At 42.0% G+C, this 14,834-nt stretch overlaps 1 protein-coding gene across 1 annotated transcript in view; it reads left to right on the top strand.

Annotated features, from left to right (window-relative positions):
• Nucleotides 1-1,220: 1,220 nt before the first annotated feature.
• The window catches only part of LOC110501031 (mucin-5B), a 35,419-nt gene continuing 21,805 nt past the window's right edge, over nt 1,221-14,834 (top strand). Inside the window, exons 1-11 of the mRNA XM_036934544.1 lie at nt 1,221-1,356; nt 1,481-1,543; nt 1,671-1,873; nt 2,129-2,196; nt 2,822-2,936; nt 5,755-5,839; nt 6,041-6,144; nt 6,311-6,530; nt 6,872-6,997; nt 12,811-12,928; nt 13,604-13,742. Coding sequence (XP_036790439.1) covers nt 1,287-1,356; nt 1,481-1,543; nt 1,671-1,873; nt 2,129-2,196; nt 2,822-2,936; nt 5,755-5,839; nt 6,041-6,144; nt 6,311-6,530; nt 6,872-6,997; nt 12,811-12,928; nt 13,604-13,742 — 1,311 coding nt within the window. The 5' untranslated portion in view covers nt 1,221-1,286. The remainder of the gene's footprint in view (nt 1,357-1,480; nt 1,544-1,670; nt 1,874-2,128; nt 2,197-2,821; nt 2,937-5,754; nt 5,840-6,040; nt 6,145-6,310; nt 6,531-6,871; nt 6,998-12,810; nt 12,929-13,603; nt 13,743-14,834) is intronic.

Here is a 14,834-nt window from a genome sequence, read left to right on the forward strand (position 1 = left end):
ATGTTCTGAAAGAGCTACAAAACCTGGACCCCATACAAATCAGCTGGGCTAGACAATCTGTTCTAGGGCTATCCATTCCTGTGAACGGGTAACTTATGATTTTTAATCTTAATTAATGATGTTACATATAGAGGGAGTTTCTGTCAGATTGCTGTGTAAATAAATATGAGAATGAAGCTCTCTTCTTACAGACAGAGAGGTCCAGCCCATATTTTTTGTACAGACTACAATGATGAGTCCTAAAATTGTCCGCTGTGCTAAAACGTATCGCTGAATGGTAGACTGTGTCCAAGGGTTTTAAAACAGAGGTTGCCACATGCATGTAAACACCAAAACCAAAATCCAATGCAGGGCGAAGCATTGTTTGAACAATCTCTCTCTTATTTGTAATTTCTTCCACAAAACAGATCAACAGTGTCAAACGTCTTTCAAAGGTCAATGAACAAGGCAGCAAAGCTCTTTTTAGCATCCAAGGCATTGACATGGTCATTAACAAACTAGCGTGGTTGGTGTGGTAGTACCCAGGCCTAAACCCTGACTGGTTAATATTAAGAATACAATTATCAGATAAAAAGGAACAAAGTTGTACATTAACCAAGGATTTAAGAATCTTAGCTGAGCAAGTCTTGAAATGGGGTGATTATCAAGGCACAAGGCGAGACCCAGATACAGACACAGGAGGCAGATGGTTGGCTAGATGTCCTTTGGGTGTTGGAATATTCTTGATACAGACACAAAGTGTTGAGCGTGATAGACCCAGCAGCATTGCAGTTCTTGACACAAACTGGTGTGACTGGCACCATACCCCCGCTCAAAGGCACTTGAGATACATGTCTTGTCTTGCCTATTTAACCTCTGAATGGCACACACACACAATCCATATCTCAAATCTCAATTGTCTCAAGTCTTAAACATCCTTCTTTAACCTGTCTCTTTCCCTTCACCTACACTGACTGAAGTGGATTTATCAAGTGACATCAATCAGGGATCATAGCTTTCACCTACAGTCTTAATGTTTTGTACACTCATTTTATAGGGAACACATTCGGGACATACCCTACATCTCAGGAATATTGATAGTGATCTAAGGATTATTATGATAAAAACACATTACCCTCCTTAGATACAGAATCAGGTATCACAGAATCATCAAGGTACTTCCTTGAGTGGAGATACTTCCTTGAGTGTAGTAGTTTAAAAGCAGGCACCTGGTGCCTCACGGTATCAGTAGGAACAGGAAGAGTACCTGACCAGGTGGACCAGGACGACTCGTTAGAAGAACCATCATGGCACTCCAATGGGTGAAGCCGTGGATCGCTCTGGTCTTCGGACTATCTGCTGCACATTCTGAGACTGGTAAGAAAAGATATGATGAAATACATTTTAATCTCACTTTAGGATAAGTCATGTTGCATAGTTTAGGAACTAAAGAGGAGCTGGGTTAGAAGCAAAATAAGACTTGTTCCCTGTCTATTTCCAGTTATGATTCCAGACATGACTTCCATTGGGAGTCTATATGATTCCAAACTGCAAATCGTATCAGGTAATTTGTGTTGTTGAATATATGTCACCAAATACTCAAATATCTATATTCTACTCTACTGTTATATTTTACATCTTATATTCAGACATGAATGGTGCAACTATACTGTACATTTCCCCCCATGCAGCAGGAGCAAGTCCCACTCATAACGGGCAGGTCTGCAGCACATGGGGTAACTACCACTACAAAACCTACGATGGAGACCTCTTCCAGCTGCCCTACACCTGTAACTACGTGCTGTCGTCGTTGTGTAAGAGCAGCAGTGGCTACGAGGCCTTTAACATTCAGCTGCAGCGCGGGGAGGTAGATGGGCTGCCAACCATCACCAAGGTATTCCTTTGTGATCAGTCCTTTGATTGTTTTTAAATTTCACTATTGATTAATTGTTTCAAATTTCACTATTGATTCATTGTTTTTAAATTGCACTATTGATTAATTGTTTTTAAATTGCACTATTGATTAATTGTTTTTTAATTGCAGTATTGATTAATAGTTTTTATTGCTCTATGATCTTAATGTAAGGTGACCTTGAGGGTCCTGAAAGGCGTCTGTGAAATAAAATGTCCTACTATTATTATTATTAAGGTTTCGTTGAAGCTGGATGGAACCTTCGTGGAGCTGGCCAACGGTAACGTCAGCGTCAACGGATTACAGTGAGTTCCCAGTCTAGTCAACAATGGATCTCAGATGTGTAAAACCATTGGCTCTTAGATGTGTAAAATACATAGTAATACAGGAAGTAAATGATACTGGGGTTTGTTATAGCTTATCTACATCCAATGGGATTCATTTTATTCAGAGAGTTCACTTGCATTTATCATATGTAGGAAAAAAAGAATGGAAAGTATTTTTCACTTCATTCAGTTGCTACATTTGTGCGAAGACTTAAGGTAAAATTCATAACAAGTTTTATAAAAAATGCATTAATGTCATGGATGCAGTGTTGCATCATCATTTATCTCATCTTGAGATCAATCTTTTGCTCTTTTAACATAATCTACATAATGTCAGTTTCAACCGGCAACAGTGAGTTCATCCGTGATCTAAAAGCATTCAGAGGTCAAACTCTTATTCTGAAGTTCAGTTGATGTGCATTTACAGATGAAAGTTACCAAGCTGAAATTCCATTTGATGAAATCCTATACAGACATTATTACCTGGTACAGTCTCAACAGGGGAGGAAGAGAAATACAAAGAAAATACTGTAAAGGACCATTTTGACCCTTGTTGGAATACAGACTCTCCTCTCTGATGAACACTATTGTTTTGTCCCTCTAGGGTCACCATACCGTTTGGTCAGTTTAACGTCTTCATTGAGAGGACCGTTTCCTATGTGAAGATCACAGCCAAGCTGGGGTTAGTCATCATGTGGAATCAAGATGATTCCCTCTGGGTATGTGTTTAGTTTGCTTACTCATTTCCATACGTCTTCTGTTACACTACAGTGATATGTGGTTGTTTCACCTGCTTTGGTTCAATACACTGATTGTAAATCACTCTGGGGGGAAAGGGGAACTGTTGGGATAAGAGTGGGAACATCAGTGTTAGGGGAATGGTTGGGATAAGAGTGGGAACATCAGTGTTAACCTCTGTTGGGATAAGAGTGGGAACATCAGTGTTTGGGGAACTGTTGGGATAAGAGTGGGAACATCAGTGTTAGGGGAACTGTTGGGATAGGAATGGGAACATCAGTGTTAGGGGAACTGTTGGGATAAGAGTGGGAACAGAGTGTTATTAACCTCTGATGGGATAAGAGTGGGAACATCAGTGTTAGGGGAAGTGTTGGGATAAGAGTGGGAACATCAGTTTTAGGGGAACTGTTGGGATAAGAATGGGAACATCAGTGTTAACCTCAGATGGGATAAGAGTGGGAACATCAGTGTTAGGGGAACTGTTGGGATAAGAGTGGTAAGATCTGTGTTAGTGGAACTGTTGGGATAAGAGTGGGAACATCAGTGTTAACCTCAGATGGGATAAGAGTGGGAACATCAGTGTTAGGGGAACTGTTGGGATAAGAGTGGGAACATCAGTGTTAGGGGAACTGTTGGGATAAGAGTGGGAACATCAGTGTTAGGGGAACTGTTGGGATAAGAGTGGGAACATCAGTGTTAGGGGAACTGTTGGGATAAGAGTGGGAACATCAGTGTTAGGGGAACTGTTGGGATAAGAGTGGGAGCATCAGTGTTAGGGGAACTGTTGGGATAAGAGTGGGAACATCAGTGTTAGGGGAACTGCTGGGATAAGAGTGGGAACATCAGTGTTAACCTCAGATGGGATAAGAGTGGGAACATCAGTGTTTGGGGAACTGTTGGGATAAGAGTGGGAACATCAGTGTTAGGGGAACTGTTGGGATAAGAGTGGGAGCATCAGTGTTAGGGGAACTGTTGGGATAAGAGTGGGAACAGAGTGTTATTAACCTCTGATGGGATAAGAGTGGGAACATCAGTGTTAGGGGAACTGCTGGGATAAGAGTGGGAACATCAGTGTTAACCTCAGATGGGATAAGAGTGGGAACATCAGTGTTTGGGGAACTGTTGGGATAAGAGTGGGAACAGAGTGTTAACCTCAGATGGGATAAGAGTGGGAACATCAGTGTTAGGGGAACTGTTGGGATAAGAGTGGGAACATCAGTGTTAGGGGAACTGCTGGGATAAGAGTGGGAACATCAGTGTTAACCTCTGATGGGATAAGAGTGGGAACATCAGTGTTTGGGGAACTGTTGGGATAAGAGTGGGAACATCAGTGTTAGGGGAACTGTTGGGATAAGAGTGGGAACATCAGTGTTAGGGGAACTGTTGGGATAAGAGTGGGAACAGAGTGTTATTAACCTCTGATGGGATAAGAGTGGGAACATCAGTGTTTGGGGAACTGTTGGGATAAGAGTGGGAACATCAGTGTTAGGGGAACTGTTTGGATAAGAGTGGGAACATCAGTGTTAGGGGAACTGTTGGGATAAGAGTGGGAACATCAGTGTTAGGGGAACTGTTTGGATAAGAGTGGGAACAGAGTGTTAACCTCTGATGGGACAGGACAGACCAATAATCAATCTATATTTCTGCACGGTTACATACAGCATTGCCTCACTATCTATTGACATTGTAGTGAGTAAATACTGTATGTATCATCCTTCCTCTTCGTGTGTACGTAAATTACGCCAGTGTACTCAGACATCATAATCTCAGACTGAAACTAACCTGCAAAGCAGACAGACCAGTTTTCAGACAACTCACATTCAATTTAATGACGAAAAAATAATCAATATGATGCTTCATTTTGTTATTTTCCAAAAATGCACACAAGAAAATACAAAACATTATGATGAGAGTTTAAACGGTTTTAACAAAAAGATGAGAGTTGAAAAGATTTGAACAACCATGATGAGAGTTTAAATGGTTTTAAAGGGAAGAGTGCATGTGCAGGAGAGGTAAAAAAAAACAGAGGGGATTGTAAAACACCTCCCCTGTCAGATGTTTATAAAACACAAACCAACAAAAAATAGAATCCTGATGATTAAAACAGAGAAACAAATAGTGATATGTACTCTTTAAAATACAATTTAAATGCTCTAATGCTCTGTTTTGATCCTATCTGTACATTCCTAGCCTGAAAAACAGTGCCTTGTGTGTGCTAACATCACACTCCTTGTACTCAGTGTCATTCTATTGGCCGCACACACATATATAGCAGATGTTATTGCGGAAGTAGCGAAATTCTTGTAGCACAGGGGGTGGAATGTTATTATAAACAGACTGGTACCCAGGCTAGAACAAGGAGTGGAATGTTAGCATAAACAGACTGGTACCCAGGCTAGAACAATTAGTGGAATGTTAGCATAAACAGACTGGTACCAAGGCTAGAACAAGGAGTGGAATGTTAGCATAAAGAGACTGGTACCCAGGCTAGAACAAGGAGTGGAATGTTAGCATAAACAGACTGGTACCAAGGCTAGAACAAGGAGTGGAATGTTAGCATTAACAGACTTGTACCCAGGCTACAACAAGGAGTGGAATATTAGCATAAACAGACTGGTACCCAGGCTAGAACAGACTCATCTCAGGATGAAGAATGTGAAATGTCAGTACATATGAACTGCTGTAGGTGCATGGCCAGCTAGCTGTATGTGAAATGTACATATATATGAACTGCTGTAGGCGCCTCAACAGCTAGCTTGCAATGCATTACCCCTCAGTCATCTTCCATTGATTTTATAGGTGGAGCTGGACTCAAAGTTCCAGAATCATACATGTGGGCTGTGTGGAGACTTCAACGGAGTCCAGAACGAGTTCAATAGGAATGGTAAACAAAATCACCAAATGTCTTAGAGGGGCGGATTACGCTCCTGTTCTGCTTATGAATGTGTGGGTTCAATCTATGGGTTAGGAAGGGGTTATAAAGTATTTTTCTAGGTACCATTTTAAGAAAAGGTTATCAAAAACACAAAACACTGTTTGTAAGGGGAAATAAACAGGTAAGATAAAACTGTTTCTTTTCCTACAGATGATTATCTGAAGACAATCGACTATGCTGATATTTGGAAGATGAATGGCCCAACAGAAACCTGTACAGAAATCCCTGTTCACACTGAGCAGTGTGAAGACCAGGTATTTACAAGTCTAGAGCTGAGCTGAACATTTAAGATTTCTTATTCACTTCATTTAAACATGTTGTTTGTCTGTTTGTTTAAAATATCATCATGGCTGACATTTGATCAGTACATAATCCCTCTATGTTGCCTCTAGTAATTCTTCTTCTTCTTCATCCTTTCAGACCAAACTTTGTGAGCAGCTTCTCACCAGTCTTGCCTTCAGTAGCTGTAAGGACCTGATTGCCACAGACTCCTTCATCAAGGCCTGTGCAGAAGACATGTGTCACTGTGGCAACAGCAGCAGCAGTGTCACCTGCGCCTGTCCCACCCTGTCAGAGTACTCCCGCCAGTGTGCTCACGCAGGGGGGAAACCCCAGGAGTGGAAGACCGACCAGTTCTGCTGTAAGGGAACATTATTTGCATTACACATCCTTTTTGTTTTTATACTAGATTGTTTGTTTGTATTGCTCTGTTGGTAGTTTGGTTGTGGGTAAAAAAAACAAACTCAGCCACAGTTATATTGTAACTCAAAGTAAACACTTTTGATATGCAATAATGCTTTGCCTTAGGTAATCTATAGTGTCTTCTTCTTTGACATGCTAGTATTTACATTTATGTGACTGAAAACTGAGGAGCAAATCCCAATTTTCACTTCCAATGATGTCAATAGAAGAAGCCGTGAAAATGTGAAGTAATGAAGAGTCAGAAACAGATTTGTGACTCTGGTTATTTGTGTTGAGCAGTGCAGACGTGTCCTTTAAGCATGCAGTACCAGGAGTGTGGTAGTCCCTGCACTGATACCTGCTCCAACCCAAAGAGGAACCAGCATTGTGAGGAACACTGCACCGACGGATGCTTCTGCCCTGCTGGTACATGCACTCATTACTGAATACAACATCATATGTCAGCTATGTAACCATTTTAAAGTAGCTGAATACAACATTATATGTCAGCTATGTAACTATTTTAAAGTAGCTGAATACAACATTATATGTCAGCTGTGTAACTATTTTAAAGTAGCTGAATACAACATTATATGTCAGCTATGTAACTATTTTAAAGTAGCTGAATACAACATTATATGTCAGCTGTGTAACTATTTTAAAGTAGCTGAATACAACATAAGTCAGCTATGTAACTATTTTAAAGTAGCTGAATACAACATTATATGTCAGTTATGTAACTATTTTAAAGTAGCTGAATACAACATTGTAAGTCTGCTATGTAACTATTTTAAAGTAGCTGAATACAACATTATATGTCAGCTATGTAACTATTTTAAAGTAGCTGAATACAACATTATATGTCAGCTATGTAACTATTTTAAAGTAGCTGAATACAACATTATATGTCAGCTATGTAACTATTTTAAAGTAGCTGAATACAACATTATATATCAGCTATGTAACTATTTTAAAGTAGCTGAATACAACATTATATGTCAGCTATGTAACTATTTAAAGTAGCATTTAAAACATACAATGCAATCTCACCGACAGAGATTCTGCCCTGCCTACTGCACACTCACTGATTTTATCAGAGATGGGATCAATTCACAATTTTGCACGTCCTAAGCAAGTCTGAAGTCTTAATTTTTTGAGTTTCGTTGCATGTCCCAAGTAATAATGGGTAAGTCCCAAGTAAAGTTCGACAGCTCAGTTCGAGTCAAGCTACAGTACATGTCCCTTATTTGGGGTTTTGAGTCCTCAAGTTAATGGTTAAGTGTTTTATGCCAATTTCATTGCAACTGCAATACATCAGTGATTTTGGCCCCACATGTTTTGCAACCCTCCCCCCCTCCCTACTACCACATAGTCTTTGAAACCAAATGGTTTTTGGGACCGATGATGCCCTGATGCAGAGGTGCACCACAGGTCCCAGAGTGGTGGGGCAAATCGTTTTTCCTGGGGCCCAGAGCTTTTCCTAATCTGGTAACCTAACCCAGGTGTACATCAGGACCCTATAGGATCTGACTGTGATTAATTAGTAGTTGTGAAAAGGTATTTTTATGGGCAATGATGGGAGTGGGCCCAGATTTACATTTTCAGCAGATGCTCTTATCCAGAGCGACTTACAGGAACAGTTAGGGTAAGAGTCTTGCTCAAGGGCACACTGACACAAGATTGTTCACCTAGTCAGGTCGGGTATTCAAACCATCGACCTTTCAGTTACTAGTTCAATTGTCACGATCGTCGTCAGGGTGACCAAGTTGCAGCGTGGTACATTTATTTTTATTCATAAATGTCACCAACAAAACACGGAATAAGGACCGTGACCGTTACCGTGACGCTTACTTCGACTATACAGGCCACTAACCAATACAACTACCCACAACTAAGGTGGCAAAACAGGCTGCCTAAGTATGATTCCCATCCCAATCAGAGACCACGACAGACAGCTGTCCCTGATTGAGAACCACATCCGGCCAAAACATAGAAACAGAAAACAGAAAACATAGAAATAAAGAAACTAGAATGCCCACCCTAGTCACACCCTGGCCTAACCGAAATAGAGAATTAGAGCCTCTCTATGGCCAGGGTGTGACAGCAATGCTCTTAACCAATAGGCTACCTGCCGCCTAGGTATTCAGATATTTTCGAAACAGGTCACATGGTTTTAAAGAAATTCTGGGAAAAAATCCTGACCCTTGGGTGGATGAAAAACCTGTCAAACTTCAGCAACCTATTTTAAATCTTCTTTCCTGTACACAGACACAACCACAGTGATTGGACAACAGAACTCACAGGGCTGAGCTTAGCATCATATAGGCCCATACAACTGCAATTCAAAATGGACTCACACGGTCCATTTATGTAATCAGTTCTGTGTTGTTTGATTCATTTCAGTTAATCATTCTGGATTGAACAGGTCAAGGTAGCCTAGCCAGCCAGACCAAGTTTGAATATAGCCTAAACCACATTACCATGTGGTTTACCCTGGTCAGAAGGGACAGGGCGCAATGGCTGTAGACTATGCAGCTCCAGGCAGCGGTTGTTATCAGTAGCATAGTCAGACTGAGAAATCCTCTAGTTTTCTTGCCATAAAGTTTAAGTGTAGGCTGCTGAAACATTTCCGTGAAGAGTTCTTGCTTGGGTATGTCAGGAGTGATGTGTTATCATGTTTGCTAAATACATACCGGAGGAAAGCGGAGCAGAGTTTTGCTAGATTATGTGCTTTGCGCCTGACATGCGCAACCTGTGATTTCTGTGAATCTGATTGGTCAAGACACAGAACAAAACGCACAGAACCTGCAGCACTCTGATTAAAATAATACATAGGTTTGCATGCGCAAGATGACAAATTGAGTCATACAGCTGCCCTTGTGAATTGATCGCCCTCCATCTAGCTTCAGAGTTCGTTCTGTTCGGTGACCTAAACTGGGATATGCTTAACACCCCGGCAGTCCTGCAATCTAAGCTAGATGCCCTCAATCTCACACAAATCATCAAGGAACCCACCAGGTACAACCCTAAATCCGTAAACATGGGCACCCTCATAGACATTATCTTGACCAACTTGCCCTCCAAATACACCTCCGCTGTTTTCAATCAGGATCTCAGCAATCACTGTCTCGTCTCATTGCCGTATCTGCAATGGGTCCGCGGTCAAACGACCACCCCTCATCACTGTCAAACGCTCCCTAAAACACTTCTGCGAGCAGGTCTTTCTAATCGACCTGGCCGGGTATCCTGGAATGACATTGACCTCATCCCGTCAGTAGATGATGCATGGTTATTTTTTAAGAGGGCCTTCCTCAACATCTTAAATAAGCATGCCCCATTCAAAAAATGTAGAACTAGGAATATATATTGTCCTTGATTCACTCCAGACCTGTCTGCCCTCGACCAGCACAAAAACATCCTGTGGCGGACTGCAATAGCATCGAATAGTCCCTGCGATATGCAACTGTTCAGGGAAGTCAGGAACCAATACACGCAGTCAGTCAGGAAAGCAAAGGCTAGCTATTTCAAGCAGAAATTAGCATCCTGTAGCTCTAACTAAGAGTTTTGGGACACTGTAAAGCCCCCCCCCCCCCCCCCCCCCCCCCCCCCCCCCCCCCCCCCCGCTGCAGCTACTCGCCCAAGCTTCCCCAGCTTCTCCTTCACCCAAATCCAGACAGAGCTGCAAAACCTGGACCCGTACAAATCAGCTGGGCTTGGGGCGGCAGGGTAGCCTAGTGGTTAGAGCGTTGGACTAGTAACCGGAAGGTTGCAACTTCAAACCCCCGAGCTGACAAGGTACAAGATCTGTCGTTCTGCCCCTGAACAGGCAGTTAACCCACTGTTCCTAGGCCATTATTGAAAATAAGAATTTGTTCTTCACTGACTTGCCTAGTTAAAGAAAGGTTAAATTAAAGAAAGGTAAAATAAAAAATCTGGACCCTCTCTTTCTAAAACTATCCGCCGCCATTGTTGCAACCCCTATTACTAGCCTGTTCAACCTCTCTTTCGTATAGTCCTAGATCTGTAAAGATTGGAAAAATGCCGTGGTCATCCCCCTCTTCAAAGGGGGTGACACCCTAGCCCCAAATTGTTACAGCTATATCCATCCTGCCCTGCCTATCTAAAGTCTTTGAAAGCCAAGTTAATAAACAGATCACTGACCATTTAGAATCCCACCGTACCTTCTCCGCTGTGCAATCCGGTTTCCGAGCCGGCCACTGGTGCACCTCAGCCACGCTCAAGGTACTAAACGATATCATAATCGCCATCGATAAAAGACAGTACTGTGCAGCCGTCTTCATCGACCTGGCCAAGGCTTTTGACTCTGTCAATCACCACATTCTTATCGGCAGACTCAATATTCTTAATTTTTCTAATGACTGCCTCGCCTGGTTCACCAACTACTTTGCAGACAGCGTTCTGTGTGTCAAATCGGAGGGCATGTTGTCCGGACCTCTGGCAGTCTCTATGGGGGTACCACAGGGTTCAATTGTTGGACCGACTCTTTTCTCTGTATATATCAATGATGTCTCTCTTGCTGCGGGCGATTCCCTGATCCACCTCTATGCAGACGACACCATTCTGTATACTTCTGGCCCTTTCTTGGACACTGTGCTAACTAACCTCCAAACGAGCTTCAATGGCATACAACACTCCTTCCGTGTTCTCCAACTGTTCTTAAACGCTAGTAAAACCAAATGCATGCTTTTCAACCGTTCGCTGCCCGCACCCGCCCGCCCGACTAGCATCACCACCCTGGACGGTTCCGACCTAGAATATGTGGACAACTATAAATACCTAGTTGTCTGGTTAGACTGTAAACTCTCCTTCCAGACTCATATTAAACATCTCCAGTCCAAAATCAAATCTAGAATCGGCTTTCTACTTCGCAACAAAGCCTTCTTCAGTCACACTGCCAAACTTACCTGAGTAAAACGGACTATCCTACCGATCCTCGACTTCGGCGATGTCATCTACAAAATAGCTTCCAACACTCTACTCAGCAAACTGGATGCAGTCTATCACAGTGCCATCCGTTTTGTTACCAAATCACCTTATACCACCCACCACTGCGACCTGTATGCTCTAGTCGGCTGGCCCTCGTTACATATTCGTCGCCAGACCCACTGGCTCCAGGTCATCTATAAGTCTATGCTAGGTAACGAATTGCAAAAATCGCTGAAGTTGGATACTTTTTTTCCCCTCACCAACTTTAAACATCAGCAATCTGAGCAGCTAACCGATCGCTGCAGCTGTACATAGTTCATCTGTAAATAGCCCACCCAATCTTCCTACCTCATCTCCATACTGTTTTTATTTTATTTGTTTTTATTTTATTTACTTTTCTGCTCTTTTACACCCCAGTATCTCTACTTGCACATCATTATCTGCTCATTTATCACTCCAGTGTTAATCTGATAAATTGTAATAATTTATTCCTATGGCCTATTTATTGCCTACCTCCTCATGCCTTTTGCACACACTGTAAATATACTTTCTTTTTTCTACTGTGTCCTTGACTTGTTTATTGTGTTATTGGCTTGTTTATTGTTTACTCCATGTGTAACTCTGTGTAGTTGTCTGTGTCACACTGCTATACTTTATCTTTGCCAGGTCGCAGTTGTAAATGAGAACTTGTTCTCAACTAGCCTACCTGGTTAAATAAAGGTGAAATAAAATGAAGATACTTTTTTGTCAAGTCTCAAATTGCAAGTCACATGACTGGAGTCCACGTCCTTGTATTTTAAACCAGGAAGACTGAATTAAACCTCATGTCAGATATGTGCATAGCTGCAGGAAGTAGGGGTGCTGAGTGTCCAGCAGCACCCCCTAAAAAATCATAATTAAAAAAATATATATAAAAAAATTTTACACTGGGCCTTTAATATAACATATATTTACGGAATCAGTTGACTAAATGTGATGTATTGAATGTAAGTCATGGGATCAGCTGGCTAAATGTATTGAATGTAAGTCATGGGATCAGGTGGCTAAATGTATTGAATGTAAGTCATGGGATCAGGTGGCTAAATGTATTGAATGTAAGTCATGGGATCAGCTGGCTAAATGTATTGAATCTAAGTCATGGGATCAGCTGGCTAAATGTATTGAATGTAAGTCATGGGATCAGCTGACTAAATGTATTGAATGTAAGTCATGGGATCAGCTTGCTAAATGTAATGTATTGAATGTAAGTCATGGGATCAGCTGGCTAAATGTATTGAATGTCTTTCTCATAGGAACCGTGTTTGATGACATCACTCAGACTGGCTGTGTAGCTGTGAACCAGTGCTCTTGTCTCCACAACGGACAAACTTACCAGCCTGGACAATCATTCTCAAGAACATGCCACAAATGGTAAGAGCTGCATTGCGTTTATATACACAGAATTGTTGTGTGTGTTGATCCGGGTATGTTGAGGCTAAACTGACTGTCTCTCTCCGTTAGTACCTGTATCCAAGGCCAGTGGAGCCAGATGTGTTGAGGCTAAACTGACTGTCTCTCTCCGTTAGTACCTGTATCCAAGGCCAGTGGAGCCAGATGTGTTGAGGCTAAACTGACTGTCTCTCTCCGTTAGTACCTGTATCCAAGGCCAGTGGAGCCAGATGTGTTGAGGCTAAACTGACTGTCTCTCTCCGTTAGTACCTGTATCCAAGGCCAGTGGAGCCAGATGTGTTGAGGCTAAACTGACTGTCTCTCTCCGTTAGTACCTGTATCCAAGGCCAGTGGAGCCAGATGTGTTGAGGCTAAACTGACTGTCTCTCTCCGTTAGTACCTGTATCCAAGGCCAGTGGAGCCAGATGTGTTGAGGCTAAACTGACTGTCTCTCTCCGTTAGTACCTGTATCCAAGGCCAGTGGAGCCAGATGTGTTGAGGCTAAACTGACTGTCTCTCTCCGTTAGTACCTGTATCCAAGGCCAGTGGAGCCAGATGTGTTGAGGCTAAACTGACTGTCTCTCTCCGTTAGTACCTGTATCCAAGGCCAGTGGAGTTGTATGTGTTGAGGCTAAACTGACTGTCTCTCTCCGTTAGTACCTGTATCCGAGGCCAGTGGAGTTGTATGGATCTAGATTGCCCTGCTACCTGCTCCATAGTGGGAGGTTCCCACATCACCACCTACGATGGGAAAGCCTACACCTTCCATGGAGACTGCTCATATGTCCTGTCCAAGGTAGGGATCTAACCTACTGCATGGAGACTGCTCATATGACCTGTCCAAGGTAGGGATCTAACCTACTGCATGGAGACTGCTCATATGTCCTGTCCAAGGTAGGGATCTAACCTACTGTATGTAGTGGTATTAGTGCCAACAGAAATATTGAATAAAAATGTGGTCTCTTTCATACAAATTCAAAGTGACTCAATTCAGATTCCATGTCAGTTGGCACTAATATGACTCCATGCTGACACATACTGTATGTTTTAGTAGATTTAACTCCTAACTCGCTAGCGAACATGTACTGGCCAACGAACCGGCCACATCCGGCATAGATTGCGGCCGACAGCTGGCAGCCACGTGCATTGGAGGTGCTTATACATACCATGGCCATCACTATCCATATTAATCTCATAAATACTTTTCAATCAAGTTGAACCATAATATACAGTGTCTTCAGAAGGTATTCACACCCAATAATGTAGTTACTCCACAATACTAACCTAATTGACAAGTGAAAAGAAGGAATCCTGTACAGAAGAAAAACATTCCAAAACATGCATCCTGTTTGCAACGAGGTACTAAAGTAATACTGCAAAAAATGTATTAAATAGTGATTTTTGGAGGGGGTCACTGGCCACACAATATCCCATAATGTCAAAACGGAATCATTTTTCTAAAATTTGTAAAAAAAAATTACAAATTACTTTAAAAGATAAATCGAAAAATGTTGAGTCAATAGGTATTCAACCCCTTTGTTATGACAAGCTTTATGTTCAGGAGTAAACATTGGCTTGACAAGTCACATAAATACATTGCGTGGACTCGCTGTGACTTACCGTCTTTAACATGACTTTTGAATGACTACCTCATGTCTGTACCCCCACACATAAAATTATCTCTAAGGTCCCTCAGTCGAGCAATGAATTTCACAAACAGATTCAACGACAAAGACCAGAAAGTTTTTCCAATGACTCGCAAAGAAGGGCACCGATTGGTAAAAAAAAATTAAAAGCAGACACTGAATACCCCTTTGAACATGGTGAAGTTATTAATTACACACGTTGGATAGTGTACCAGTCAAAACAAAGATACAAGTATCCTTCC

The sequence above is a fragment of the Oncorhynchus mykiss genome, chromosome 2, assembly GCF_013265735.2.
Source record: "Oncorhynchus mykiss isolate Arlee chromosome 2, USDA_OmykA_1.1, whole genome shotgun sequence".
NCBI classification, from domain to species: domain Eukaryota; kingdom Metazoa; phylum Chordata; class Actinopteri; order Salmoniformes; family Salmonidae; genus Oncorhynchus; species Oncorhynchus mykiss.